Source organism: Chenopodium quinoa, unplaced genomic scaffold (genome assembly GCF_001683475.1).
Source record: "Chenopodium quinoa cultivar QQ74 unplaced genomic scaffold, ASM168347v1, whole genome shotgun sequence".
Taxonomy (NCBI): Eukaryota; Viridiplantae; Streptophyta; class Magnoliopsida; order Caryophyllales; family Amaranthaceae; genus Chenopodium; species Chenopodium quinoa.
In genome coordinates this window covers 790101-805590 of record NW_018744297.1, presented here as the reverse complement: position 1 = coordinate 805590, position 15490 = coordinate 790101, and the positions used below count along the sequence as shown (strand labels likewise).

The 15490-nt window shown below is 33.0% G+C and overlaps 1 protein-coding gene across 1 annotated transcript in view; it reads left to right on the top strand.

Moving 5' to 3' along the window:
• Positions 1-14773, top strand: part of LOC110695411 (succinate-semialdehyde dehydrogenase, mitochondrial-like) — a 28406-nt gene extending 13633 nt beyond the window's left edge. Inside the window, exons 14-23 of the mRNA XM_021872648.1 lie at positions 8249-8315; positions 9270-9355; positions 9645-9677; positions 9773-9805; positions 9959-10059; positions 12697-12782; positions 12967-13073; positions 13156-13233; positions 14096-14163; positions 14278-14773. Of these exons, the coding sequence (XP_021728340.1) occupies positions 8249-8315; positions 9270-9355; positions 9645-9677; positions 9773-9805; positions 9959-10059; positions 12697-12782; positions 12967-13073; positions 13156-13233; positions 14096-14131 (627 nt within the window). The 3' untranslated portion in view covers positions 14132-14163; positions 14278-14773. The remainder of the gene's footprint in view (positions 1-8248; positions 8316-9269; positions 9356-9644; positions 9678-9772; positions 9806-9958; positions 10060-12696; positions 12783-12966; positions 13074-13155; positions 13234-14095; positions 14164-14277) is intronic.
• Positions 14774-15490: the final 717 nt, after the last annotated feature.

Here is a 15490-nt window from a genome sequence, read left to right as displayed (position 1 = left end):
TAGAGAGAAAGTGGAAATGTGTAGATATTATGGGGTAAGAGGGGTGAAATAATAAAAGGTAATAATTACCTACTCTCTCTCTCTTCTTGTTAATAATTGTCCTCGGACTCCTCACCCATGTGCAAAATTTTTCCTTCTTAATTAAGTGAAAAATTAGGGCCTTGGAGCATTCTTTTAGGGCTGGAGGGAGTACAATATTGGTGTTCTGATGTGATTGGCTTAACAATCCCAAGTCCTTAACCAAAGCAACTTCCTTCTTTGTCTCTCTCGTTCCATCCATTTCTTCCTCCCTCTTTTACAATATTAGTATAGGAGGAAAGTACTAAAGATCTATCTCAATGCTAATTTCAATATCAAAACGTAGTATATTTTCCCCTTTTTAATTACGCACTGAAAATTGTAGATCAAGGTGAGAAGAGGGGATGAAGTATGGAATTCAATATTGAAAATACATAACTTGATTTTTGCTTTAGGTATAAGGGTAAAAAAAATAAAAGAAAAAAAGAGTATATGTTTGGCTAATGATTTATCTAAAAGGTTGTGAGGTGTGTAGCAAAATTGTTTATTTCATGTTTTAAGGCTTCAACATCATCAACAATAGCTTCTCCTAGCCCCAAAGGAAATAAATCGAAATAAATCACAATAGAGAATTCATGGGATGTAATTTGAATTTAAGCAAAGATTACTTGCCACAGTTTTAGAATTGGGAAAAGGCGAAGTAAGGATGCTTTAACATTAAATGGTAAGAAGTTTTCGTGCACATAAGACTCTTGATTTGCAAATCTGCCGATCGTTCGGAGGAAAGTTTAGATTTCCTATTAATGGGAAATTGTTGTTACTCTGTGAATTATCATCTTAATCCACTTCCTTTAAATCAATGTCTCAATCCCGCTCCTCTAAATCGTGGCTCTCACTCTTAGTCCCACAAAGTTAGCGTTCTTTCGAAAAATTCTTCTATTAAAGAACTATAGAAAAATGGTGAAATTTTCTGAAGAAAACAAGGCCTCTTTGGCCAAGATCGAGAAGTACTTATTTTTTAAAATGTTGATCTTCCTCCTAGTACTGTGCGAGGGTTGGTTTTGTTGTAAAATAAGTGTTTCAAAGGCTACAAATAATAGCATGAATAATGTAATTGTTTGATAAAAAAGATGGTGTGGCATAATTTTGTCACTGCTTTTGAAAACGAATTTCGGCGCAACCGAGGTGCACATTGTATCGTCGGTACATTCCCTAAGGTTACACACCACTCTCACTTAAAGGCCTTTTTTTTTGTATATGATGTGTATCCCAAGCCAAATTTATAAGGATGGAGTTTCAAGCTAGAGGATGAATCTAGACAGCAAAATGTGATTAAATCACCATAAATATCCACTTCAATGGGAGGTTACAAGAGAATCCAAGAGATGAAGGAAGAATGCCTAAAGGTGAATGTTTGTAGACATGAAAAAGTCTACTCCGCAGTCCACTTGTGGGCAATCGTTGTTGGTCACAACCTACTTGTAGAGTAGACTAATTTTTTTTATTATAAAATAGACATAAAAAGTCTACTCCTCAACCCACTCGTGGGCAAATGTTGTAGGCCACAACCTCCTTGTGGAGTAAACTGATTAACTACCAAAAAAATGGTTTTTACTCTCTTTAACCCAACAGGTTCAAACGAAATGAATGGAATGATTCAAAGTCTTGTGGGAAAACAAAGAGAAATGTTTAGTCCTAATGGAACTTCTTTTTACAAGGAGAAGGAATTTAAGATGGATGCTGAGTTGAAATATTTGAGGGAAGAGCTCACTCTTCTTTGTAAGACGAGTGAAGAGAAGACATCTCCATACTCATCGAGGGATCGTGCGAAGGTCCTTGAACTAAAATCATTCGATGGATCTAGGGATTTAAAGACCCTAGAGAATTTCATTTGGGATTTGGAGCACTATTTTAAAGTGACCGGGGAGATGGCGTTAAAGTTGATTTGGCCGCACTGTATCTTTTCAGGGATGCGAAGCTATGGCGGAGTGGGATGTGATGATTGACGAGTTTAGAAAGCAATTTTTACCTAACACCACATCTTGGGTTGCAAGGGATAAGTAGAAGGACCTTAAGCATAATAGTTCGATTCGTGAGTATGTTAAGGAGTTTATGTCATTGGTATCAGACTATCAGCAATATGTCCGAAGAGGACAAGTTATTCGAGTTCATGATAGGTTTGAAGCCATGGGCTCAAACCGAATTAAGAAGACAAAAGGTACAAGATTTGAATTATGCGATAATCATCGTGGAAGCGCTGGTTGATTGGAAACCATCAAACGTTTCTGATAACAAAGGCTGAAAAGAAAGAAGAAAATTTTTGGAAAGAATAAAGGTTTCCAAAGTGGTGAAAAGTCTGGTAAAAAATCCTACAACAAAAAGGAACAAAACTCATCGAACAAGAAGTCGCGCTTTAGCGATGGGTGTTTTATTTGCAAAGGGCCACACACAGCCAGAAACTACCATCGACGACAATTTTTGACATTGTTGGGCGAGTCTAGTGACGATGATGAGTCCATGGTGAAAGAGTGGGAAAATGATGTTGCACTTAGGATGAACACCATGAAATTATAGAGTGCAATCAAGGAAGAGCAAAAAGAACCCGTTGATGGTCTTATTTATTGTAGGGGCACTATAAACGGAAGGGATATGTGGACTATAATTCATACCGAGGCTACCAATAATTTTCTTAAGGTGGGTTAATCTCGAAGACGGGTTTGAAAGTTTAGCCTTCGTTAAAGGTGGCTACTTATTATTAAAATATTAATAAAAGCATGATGTTGTGTTAAATATTGAGTGTTCTATTGTGTTCTTTATATTGTGCTTTCATTTATAAGTTAAGTGTGAAAGTTAGGTTGGTTAGTTGATCTAACGCCATCCATAGTGAAACGAAAATTTCGCTATGACAATTTGGTATCAGCACCAAGCAAAGCACCGCTTTGCAAGCGTCGCGTCGCGTCGAAGAAAAAATTATCACAATGGGTGTTTTATTTTATACTAAATCATCTGTCCTCGAGATGATAGCAAAGCAGTGCGTTGCTTGGTGCTGTTACCAAATTGTCACAACAAATTTTTCGTTTCACAAATCAACTAACCAACCTAACTTTCACACCTAACAATATATGAAAGCACAATATGTAGAATACTCAATATTTATCACAACATGTTTTTATTAACATCATCAATAATGGGTAGTCACCTTTAATTATGGATGAACTTTCTAACCCATCTTCCGGACTAACCCACCTTAAAATTATGGGTAGCCCCTGTATCAATCATAGCCCACATATCGCTTCCGTTTATAGAGACCTTACATTAAATAAGACCATTCTTGGTGTTCATCCTAGGTGCAACATCATCTTCCTGCCCTTTCTCCATGGACTCCTAGTCGTCACTGAACTTGCCTAACAATGCAAAATGTTGTTTGTGTTTAGGGTAGTTTCTGGCTATGTGTGGCCCCTTGCAAATAAAACACCCATCCCTAAAACGCGACTTCTTGTTCGAAATGTTTTTTTCCTTCTGATTTTTTATCCGACTTTTTACCACTTTGGAAACCTTTCTTCGTTCCACGATCCTAGTTCTATCTTTTTCGCCTTTATTATCAGAAACGTTTGACATTTACCAAGCAACCAATGCTTTTGCGGTAACTGTCGCAAAATTCAAATCTTGAACTTTTTGTCTTCTTAATTTTGGTTTGAGCCCATGGCTTCAAACCCGTTATGAACTGGAATAACTTGTCTTTTTTCGATTTGTTTAAAAAAAAAGGTACCCCATTGATTTTACAAGAATAATGGGGATATTCACCATGATGCTCCTCATAGAATTTAGTTTAGGTGGCTCAAATATAGATTTTCCCTAATTTTTTTTACTTTAGTGACTGTTTATAATGTGTTCCTAGAATAATTTTCTGAGCTTTGTTCTTGGCCTCCGGTGAATGTGTATTTTTAATACGTAACAATGTATAAAACTATATATATATAGAGGAAGGCTCATGTAAGAACCCTCCTATATATAAGAACCCAATCTTATATAAGAACCAATCTCAACCCTTTATTAGTTTTGATCTAACCATCTAAAATGATCCTTTAGTAATGACATTTCTGTTTATTTTGAGAAGTTCGTATTTAGAACATAGAAAAGAATTTAGATTTTAGGTAAAATTTTAGAACATAAATAGAAATTTTTTTGAACATAAGTCGAAAATTTTAAAACATAAGAAAAATAATTTAGAACATAAGTTGAAAAAAAATAATTTATAGCATAGTTAAAAATTAATAACATAAGGTGAAAAAATAATTTAGAAAAAAACTATGTAGGAATCGAACCTACATCCCCTATGCAATTGCATAGTGCTCTTCCACTTGAGCTAATAGGTTTTAGCATACCCAACAATTAAATAGTGTAATCCAACCTGAATTTAACCATTACAATAACCCTATAATATAAAATCACCGGCTGCAATCAACCCCATCAACCCATAAAAGTATGAAAGAGGCATTACGCACTGTAGCATGCCACGCACAGCAGCAGGGCAGCAGCAAGCCAATAGCGGCAACATCAGGCTACCTGCAGCAGCATCAGTCACCTCCCCACTAGCTCCCCACTAGCTGCAAAAAACCACATATAGTCCCTTGATTAAGTCTTGATGTTGATGGTGAAGATTGGTATAAGATAGAGCATCTTTGCAGCCACATGGATAGACTATGATTCTATGAAGACAATTCCTCTCACTAATAGACACAAACCTATTACCCCTTCTTGGTTTCAATAAAATTCACATTCAAGGGATGGTTATGAAATTTATACACAAATAATATTATGATGTCATCAATTTGATTATACAAGTTTCGCCACTTAATGAATCACTGAAGACACGTATTGATCCAAATTAAAGAAAAAACAAAAAAAATCACCAAGTAACACTTGAGGAAAGATGCCAGTAAAGAGACGACTTTTTACAAAGCTAAGCTCACTTATTTTGAGTATGGAGAATAAAAAATAGTAACATGCAAATTAAATAGTACTCGTAGTGAAATTTAACCGTTATTATAACCTTATGTTCTAAATTTTCTACAAATGTTCTTAATTTTCTTGTTTTTCTCCCCTATGTTTCAATATTTTTTTCGATGTTCTAAATTTTTCCGCCTATATTCTATTTTTTCCCCTACGGTCTTAATTTTATTTTGTGTGTGATCTAATGTTTCAATATTTTTTTCGATGTTCTAAATTTTTTTTCCCCATGTTCTAATTTTTTTTTTCCATTCGCCTACGTTCTAAACTTTCTTCTTATGTTCTTTTTTTTAAGCATATGTTCTAAATTTTTCTTTTATGTTTTAAAACTATTTTTATGTTATAAATTTAATTTTGTCTAAGTTCTAATTTATTTTCCTATGTCCTTAATTTATCATGTTCTAAAATTTTAATGGCCATGTTCTAAAGTTTTTATTATAAAGTTCTAATTTTTTTTTTCCTATATTCTAAATTGTTTGCCTATATGTTCTAACTAGGTTAAGTCCCGTGCCATGCACGGTTATAATTAAACTATACAACAAAAATTATAAAGAATGGTTTTTATTTAGTTATTTATTTTTTATTTTTATTTTTGAGGGGAATAAAGAATGGTCGTTAATTTAACAATTTATTCAAAAAAAATATTTGTCACAAAATAACTTGAATTTTAATTTATACCAAGCGTAAAGGTTATTGTTTTGAATTTTATAAAAAATAATTTATTAATAGAAATTTAGAACCTATTAGGTTTTATATAAGAAAACGAAAATATAAGCTTAGGTTAGTACCCGTATATGTCTTCAATAAAAAAAGGGGAAAAAAAAAAGGTTAGTACCCGTATATGAACTCATATACATTTGTCCTTAATATTTTTGTTGCCACACTTTGACCGGCATTAAATGAAAATTTAGTTGATTTATATTACTTTAGGATAATTAGTATTCCATAATCAACTTTTTAAAAATGTATTTATAGTGAGTAGTAGCGGTTTTATTTTGATTTTAATAATCACATTGCATAACGATTAATGTTGGAGCTTGGAGGAAAAAATTGATACTCCTTAATATTATAATAATCTTGGACAATGATATATTTAATACCTTATTTTTAATCTATGTTTGTATACTTGTAACTAAAAGATTAAAGTATATAGAATATATGTTAAAAAAAAATATTAATTGGTATGATTAGGTTAGATATGTTGTCAAAATAGAAATAAGTATTATTGTAGCTTATAAAATGGAAGTCATTTAAATTTGGTAAAAAAAAAAAAAAAGGAAAGTGCAAAAAGGAGGGAAAATTATTAATGACATCGTGACAAATGTCATCTTAGATTCTCTTTTAGTATAGGTTAATTGATTTTTTATACCTATAATCTAAATTTTTTTGCCTGTGTTTTAATTTTTTTGTTGCCTATGTTCTAAATTACCTTCTTATGTTCTAACTTTCTTAGCCTATGTTCTAAAATTTTCTTTTATGTGCTAAATTTTTCTGCCTAAGTTCTGATTTTCTCGTATGTTCTAAAATTTTCTACCTATGTTCTAATTTTTTTTATTCCTATATGTTCTGAAGTTTTTTCATATGTTCTAAACTTTTTGCATATGTTCTAAACTTTTTGCTATGTTCTAAATATTTATTCCTTGTTCTAAAATTTTTATGTTTTAAATTTATTTCGTCTATGTTCAAAATGTATTTTGCCTATGTTCTAAACTTATTATTCTACCTATTTTTCAAATTTTTCTTTGTATGTTCTAAATTTTTTTCTAAATAAATGAGATGTCATGTGAGTTTCGACATGCTGAAAAATAATTTGGAACATGCTAAGCTTATTTACTAATCACAGAATTCAACACATTTTGCACTAATTTACAATAAATCATCAAAAATTGAAGAAAAAAATTGCAAAAAAACTGATAAATGAAGCAAAAAAATTAGCATATAAGAAAACACAATATCAAAAATCAATTCGGGATGGATCAATTCGAAATTGACGGATCTATAATCAATTGTATGAAGTTCAAGAAAAAAAATTCAAAAATTGAGAAATTCTGGAAAAATCTAAATTGATGGAAAAAAACAAAAAAAAAATCGAACAAAATACAAGGGAACTTAATTGAAAATATTACAAAAGAACACATAAATTCAATTAAAGTAAGAATAGAAGTTATAATGATGAATTCACAAAAGATTAAACTAGTGAAATTGCAAAAAACGAAGTAATTAATTCGAACAAAATCAAAAGATTAGCATATAATCAAAAGATTAGCAAAAATCAAACCCTAAATCTGCAAATTTCGGACCCTAAATTTGCAAAAATTGAACTCAAAAAAATCAAACTCCATGCGAAATTCATTAAAATCAAATCAGAAACATCAAACTCATGCAAAATTCATGAAAATCAAAACAGAAAAAACGCTGAAAATTCATGAAAAAACAAACAAATGGTCGAATATAATCATACCTGAATTATGATATCTAGAGTTTTTCACCAAAATTTGCTTTTAATTTGTGAAATTAACTTATTTTATGACCAATGTTGTTGATTTTAACTGACAATGTGAAGGAAAATTGTTGAAAGTTCTTCCAAGTGCAGCTTTTGATGTTTTTGAGGAGAGAGAAACTCACAAATGTTAAGATTGAGGAGAGAGAAAGTGAAAGATGTTTGAGTTTGAGGGTTTGTGATTTGTTTTAATCGTGGCCGTTCATATCAATCTAATCCTACGGCCGAGATTAATTCTTATATAACTAGGGTTCTTATATAAGGAGGGATTCTTACCGGATCCCTCGTGGAGAGAGAAAAATGTGGGTAACAATGGTTAGTATCAAATTTCTATGCTGCAAAAATGAGTATATGGTGTGTGAACACATGCAAGAGAAACTTAACAAAAATGGAAATGTTGTTAACTTGGAATTTCTCAAAAAGGGAAACACTGGAATAAAAAATGAAAGCAATGAAAGTATGAAGTATATAACTCATCCATTATTTTGTTCGCAACTTTGTATGTTATGTCCTGTATGGCTGCAATGTTATGATATGTTCATCTATGTAACATCTTTTTTTTTTTCTTTTTTTTTTTTTTGGTTTAACTACCATGTAAATTTATTATAAAGCATATGAAATTGTTTTGAAAGAAAATGTGCCCTAATGCATGATCTAATTTGCACTTTTGTCATATGCTCTCTTGGTCTCGCTAACGAATGTCTTGGTTATCTTTCGCAGCTAGGGACTAAGTTCCGTAATAGTGGACAAACATGTGTATGTGCTAATAGAATCCTTGTTCAAGAAGGTATGGTGGAATTTATTTTAAAGCCTTGGCTTTATAGTGTGGTGATACTAATCTTGTTTTGTTGAGTTTAATGATAATATATGCCAGTGGAAAACACATTAATAAAAAATTAAAAAATACAATCTCCTTAATCAGCGAACTTTTGTTTAATGTTAGCTCTGATATTAATTCAATGTGTGGAATTTTTTAAGATCTTAGAGTTGGGACAAGTACTAAGGCTATCTAAGAAACTATTAATTACTATCATGGTGATTAGAGTTTCAACATTTCAAAGGAGCAAGGGGCATTGTTACAAGGGCAAAGCCCCTTAAAACTTACTTTTAGTCCTGGATGTCTGTGGCAATCTATACCACCATGCTTTAATTTTGATGTCCTCATATTGCAACATTAGTATGTGACACTTTACTGTGACATTGATGAAGCAACGATTTATGCAATCTAGTGTGGTAATTTATGACTGTTCATCATGCATGACCCTTTTCCTTGAGAGAATAGTATAGTTTCAAGGGATATTAGTTTCTCTGTATAAGTTTTTTGACTTGTACCTTGTTCATGTGGTTGAATGGCCTAAATATATTTGAAGCGTGACCAAAATTTGAAAAAGTCCCATTAAAACAGCTGATTGTACCAAATAGCTTTGTTAACAGCTAATGCTACCAATTAACTAAAGCAACAAGAATATATCCAACTGTGAAACAAGATTTTTTAACTAATGGCCAACAACTGCTTACTTGACAAGACCTTAATTTTTTGATAAAAAACGTAATCTAACCAAGTAAGCAAAGCGCGAAGCATCTTGAAAGTAGAGAGTGAATGTATTGTAACATCTTCTTTTTTTTTTTTTTTTTTTTTTTTTTTTTTTTTTTTAAATACTATAAATACTCATCAATCAAGTTAAGTCTTGTCGCTCAATCCTTTGTGTCAAACCCTAAAAATTTTCATCATAAACTGCAGGTATTTATGATAAATTTGCTAGCGCTTTTTCAAATGCTGTCCAGAAACTTCAAGTAGGGGATGGATTTGTTGATGGTGTTGCTCAGGTGATGTATTATCTTACTTTGTGTTGAAAACTTGAAATTGATTGTTAGGTTTATTTGTTATAATTTCTAGAGAAATGTGTGGTTCTTTGACAGATGTGTTATTTATTTATGTTGCATTATATATGAGTTAATTTGAGGTCCACTAGGATTTTACTTGTAAGATGACCATGCTGAAATACATGCAAATATTCATTTTGTTTTTATAATGGCAATCTATCTTAGAAGCTTGGTAAGCATATAATTAGATTTTAACCAACTATTGTTAATTAAGTGTGCCTAAATGTTGCAGGGACCACTCATTAATGAAGCTGCCGTTCAGAAGGTAATTTTGCTATCAGGGTTCTAGTAATGGTTGTTGGACCTTATGGAAGATTACAAGGTCACTTATAATTTTTTTTTTTTCATGACAATGTATAGGTTGAAAAATTTGTTCAAGATGCCATCTCAAAGGTAAACCATTCTCTTTTTATACACGCTAGCATACTTACCTTCCCCTCTTTGTTCTTTGTTCTGAAGTGTATTCCCCCTCCCCTGGGTACCCAAACCTAATTGTACTGTGTTATAGCTTCAGTAACTGAAAAGTATCTCCTCTTCCTTTTGAAGGGAGCCAAAGTTCTTCTTGGTGGTAGAAGACATCATCTTGGAATGACCTTTTATGAACCCACAGTAATGGCAGACATCAACAATGAGATGCTTATATCTAGGTACTTACTGAATCCTTGTGGTTATTATGCTCTCGTTCAATTCATGTGTGTGGGTAGTTGGTTGGGCAAGACAACGATTGGACATCTAGGCTTCAAGAGAACAATCATTTCTTGTGAGCGATAATGTTATGTGTACCCTAAGTGTCCACTTTGAGGGAAGTTGCACAAGTAATCTACTCCTGCCCTGAAATCCTGATAATTTATATTACATTGATTTTATGACCATATATTTATCTTATTTATTTTTGTACTTGCAATACTTTCATAAAACGAAAATGTCATGTTACTTGCAACCAAGCCAAGTTTAGTAATAGTTAAATGGAGAAAAGGGAAGATTGCCCTTACTTGAACGCCCTTTCTACTTCCACTGTCCTCCACCCTTCTTCATTCCACATTCCAGGTCCTACCTCCCACTTACATGATCCACCAGCCATTACCAGTCGGTTAAACCAGCTAGCCCTTTTCCCCTATGTTAGCTAACTCACCAGTCAGTCAGTCAATCACTAGTCCACCACCACTCTCCTCTTTTTAACTTCCCAGAATTCGAATTACCTCCCTTGATGCCCACTTAATATGACAATTAAGGCCAAGCTAACAGACCTCTACCTTACCTTATGTTGGCGTTAGCACGCAACATGAACTATGAGGGAGATAGAGGAAGTAACCTATTTACCAACATTGTTACCACCTTCAAGGCTTCAACCTTATCACATCCACAATAGAGATGAGGAGAAAGAGAGAAGGGGGTAAGAGAGAGAGAGAGAGAGAGAGAGAGAGAGAGAGAGAGAGAGAGAGAGAGAGGAGGGGGGGGGGACCACGTGATATCTCTTTAATGAGCCAAACTACTAACCTGGGTAGAGGAAGGTGTGGTTTGACTACCAAGAAAGAAAGATGACATCAACCTACCCTTTCCACTTTCTCTTTGGTTTGGCTACAAGCAAATATATGAGATGTAGCTTTTATATTATTATGTATGAGTATATTTCATTTAAATTTGAAAATCGCTCTTGTATTGCAGCTACTAGAGTAAACAATATAGGCCAAACGTTCGCTTAGACAAAAATTTTAAATACCATGATTATATTGTTCCTCTCCCATTCCATATCTTTTCGCTTTTGTGGTTACATGTTTGTTTTCCAGAGATCAATGTGAAAGGATAGGCAGAGCGAGCAAAAATATTAATATCCTTTTGGTTTTCACTTATACATAGGATTTTAAAAACAAAGGGATTGTTTGGAAATGTTTACTTACTAATGTGTTTGGATTGAAATTAGGATGGTGAGGGATGAGGAAGGGAAGGGGAGGGTAAGAAAGAGAGGATAATTACTAGCTCCTTTTCTCGAATGAGGAGAAGAGAAGGGAAGCCCGCTAGATTCTTAAAGACCCTTCTTTCTCTCAACCCCAATTACCACCTCCTCTTCTGCCTCTTTCATCGCCATATAGAGAGCATCATTTGCTGCCGCTGCAAATTCCTTTGTTTGGCTCTTTTTGTCTTAGAAGAGGCCACAATGGAAAATTACAAGTGAGCAAACCAAGATCTTGTCATGAGTGACTCAACAAAATAAATCATAGTTTCAAAAGGGAAAATGATTACGTTGTGTAGCAAGAAATAATATGGTTAATTAACATTTTCACCCTAAGTGGTTTTTATGTGTCCCTATCCCTTCCAAATCACTCCAATTTTCTAAAGATTATATTTATTGTACTATAAAAGAAATAGATTTCTTCCATCCTCATTCCCTCCATAAGTCCATTTCAAACATTCTCATACCTTGCTATCTAAACAATGGAAAATGTTTCTCTCCCTTTCCCTTCTTTTTCTCTCTTACCAAATCCCTTTATCCGAACAGTGTACAAGAGTCTTTATTTTAGTTTCATCAAATTCATGGAACAAAATTTGAAGAAAAGGTGTATTCATAAATTTGTTTCATTTTACTTAGATAAATAGGGAAATTAATTTATAACTTCATCGTGGCAAAGGTGGCTGATACTTCTAAGACTTCAACCAAGTCTGTCCCAATTATTATGAGGCCCTACAATTGAGATAAACTAGGCCCTCTCTTTAATGAAATGGAAGAGAAACTAACGATGTATAAATATCTCCTAATTAAATTTATATCCTCAAATAAGTTAATAATCAATCGAGTCATAACTTTAATAGCGTTCTATTTTTGAAAATTACAAACTGAATGAAAAAATACAAACTGTAATGTGTCTTGTGAGGATCAAAATTCAAAAGCAATAAAGAAAGAAAAATAATTAAAGGTATTGTGAGAATTGAACAAGAAATCTACAAGACTTTTATTGTACTATTGAACCAAAGCACCTCAACTTATTATCTTGCACAACAAATTTAATACAATAGGTTACTTATTTGAGGCCCCAAACAAATTTGGCCCTGTGCGGTTGCATAGACTAAGAGTACTGTGGTACCTAAATAATAAGATATCCAAGAATATTTTATACTATCTACAATTTTTGTAGCAACCTAGATATGAGGATAGCTAATTGTGAGGTTTAAGATTTAGACATTGTTTTTACACTATTGGTCCACTTTGAATCTTGATATGCAAATATGATGAGTTGATTGGACTGTGGAGTAGACTATCACATTCCAATCCTTGGTTAAAATTGCAGGGAGGAAATCTTTGGGCCTGTTGCTCCTCTTCTTCCCTTTAAAACAGAGGAAGATGCTATTCGCTTGGCAAATGACACCAATGCAGGTTTGTTTATTGATTATAGTCTTGTAGCTTAGACAGCGCATCAAATTACTCTGCAATATGTGTGCATTATTCATACAGAAATCATAATCTATGTACAGAAACCTAACCCTGAATGTCTTTTCATAGTTCAGTGGTGTAGACTGATGTTATTTCTTTCATTTGTGGTGTGGATTCCTCCATTCAGGATTAGCTGCATATTTATTCACAACAAATATTCAACGTTCTTGGCGTGTTAGTGAAGCCCTTGAATATGGAATTGTTGGTGTTAACGAGGGATTAGTTTCCACGGAGGTCTGTATGCGTTTTCAAAGTATTCAAAAGATAATAGCTAGTTTTTTGTTTTTTTTTTCAAAGAGCAGCTAATGTGCAACAGGTGGCTCCATTTGGAGGATTTAAGCAGTCTGGTATTGGACGAGAGGGTTCTAAGTATGGCATGGATGAATATGTTGAAGTAAGTTACATGGTTTAGCTTTCCTTATGGAATCAAATTTAACAAGTTGATTGTGATAAATGATTATATGGCATTTTTTGTCCGTTAATGTGGTGTTAATCCCGATAAAGAATGTTAAGCAAAATAGATAAGTTACGCATAGAGACTTTGATCTCAAAAATCTATTGCAAGAATTCAGTGCTTTGTGGACCAAACAATGTTTCAACTGTGCTACTAAAAACAGTTGCATGGGTGTCTCTGCATATTAGTTTAGTGAATGAATCTACATTTTGATTTTGAACGAGTTCACATTTATAATTGCAGCCTGAAATGGGGATTCAGATCAAATAGTAGGCTCTTTATGATCACTCAATGAGATGAGAATTTGTCGGCAGTAAGAGCACTCACACTAGTGAGCAAAAAAAATTTGCTCATTCTCTCTCTAGCCACTTTTTGTCTCTTGCCAACCATGAGCATTTTTTGTGAGCAAATTTTATTCCACTAGTGAGCAAAAAAAAAAAAAAAATGCTCATCAATCTCTCTCCTACTTTTTCACATACTCCACCAACATTTCTCTCGACTTACACATCACCATATTATTATTAATTATGTTTTGGTTAAATGAAGTTTTAATGCTACTAATTACAATTATGTTAGGCTTTGTGATGATCAGACACATGATAAGAGACCAACTACGTAGATCATTGTTCCGCGTAGCTTAGGTCAAGGTTTAGTTACAGATGTTGCAGAATTTTATAATGTGGCTTTCAGTCACACTTTCTCTCTGTTCTCGGTGTTTAATATTGCAGATAAAAACATAGAATTTGTTTACATGATCATTGATACTATCCAATTGACACCTTTTCTATGCATAATTTTTCAGGTTAAATACGTATGTTTGGGTAACATGCATGGTTAAATTAATTGGGACAAATGCACCTATCATTAATGGTAAGCTATAGAAACTTATTCGAAATGTATCAGTCTTTGTACTATTTTGTCTTCTGTACGAAACTTCTATATTTACTCGGTTGGAGTTCATGAAGTTTTCATAATTTTATGCAGGTTCACGCACATTGGTTATTTATATATCTGGGGAATCATGCAATCTGGTCTGTGACGTACAAAATGAGCATCAGTAGAATGACGTAGATAGTACAAAATGAGCATCGTGGGTCTAGTGTGGACTTCAAGTTCTCCAACTTGGCTCGAATAAAGTTTGCTCGCACCTGTCTCTTGGTGTTTATGCGTAGTGTAGTTTGTTGGTTTTATTTTTTGTGTTTCTTTAATAATACTCTGTCATTTTTAGTTTCCTTTGAGTGACTTATATATTTTGGGAATGATTCTAGGGTGACGGTGATCAGAGAAACTTTGATTACCATAAGCCAAAAGCGGGTCTGATCCTCATGGCCACAAACACACACACACACACAAAAAAAAAAAAAAAAAAAAAAAAAAAAAAAAAAGTCCTTTATTTCCTTTTTAGCAAAAAAAAATCATATTCCTAATTTTACAAAATGTTAAAAATCTAAGTAAAATCATATATTATTATTTATGATAATCAGAATATGAAATAATTAGAAATTTTTTAAGAGAAATAATTAGCAATTAAAATTATTGATGCTAATTACTCTCTTAGGGTTTACTTAACCCCTTTCTGTCTCCTTCATCTTTTCTCCCGGTCACCGAAAATGGTCGTCGGTAGGTTTTTGAGAACATCAAATCCGTGGTGAACATCACCAGTCATTTATAAACATTTGAAATGGAATTTGTATTCATGGATACTATCAGAATTTCTCTATCTTATGGTTAGTACAAAGACTAGAATAAATTCGGTCTACAATAACTCATTGTAGACCCAACCTTCTTGTATACCATATGAATGTGATTATATCATACGAGATGTGATTATACTACCTCCGTTACAGGTTATGTGCAACGATTAGACATTTTCCCTCTCTACTTTATGTCAAATCGTTGCACATAACCTGTAACGGAGGTAGTATCATTTTGAAACTGTTATGTAAATGTATAATTCAAAAGGTGAATTTATCATTATAAAAAGTATCAAATAGTAAATTACATCATTCAAAACATGATTTTTAAATTTTATCATCCTAAAGATAATTATATAACCTCTGGTTTAATATGAGACTAGTTTTGTGCCCGTGCGATGCCCGGGTTTTTTTTTTTTTTTTTGAATTTTAAGATGTCTAATTTTAAAAATGATTATTGATACAAAATTAGTTAGTAATTGACGTGCTTTTGTGACCATTTG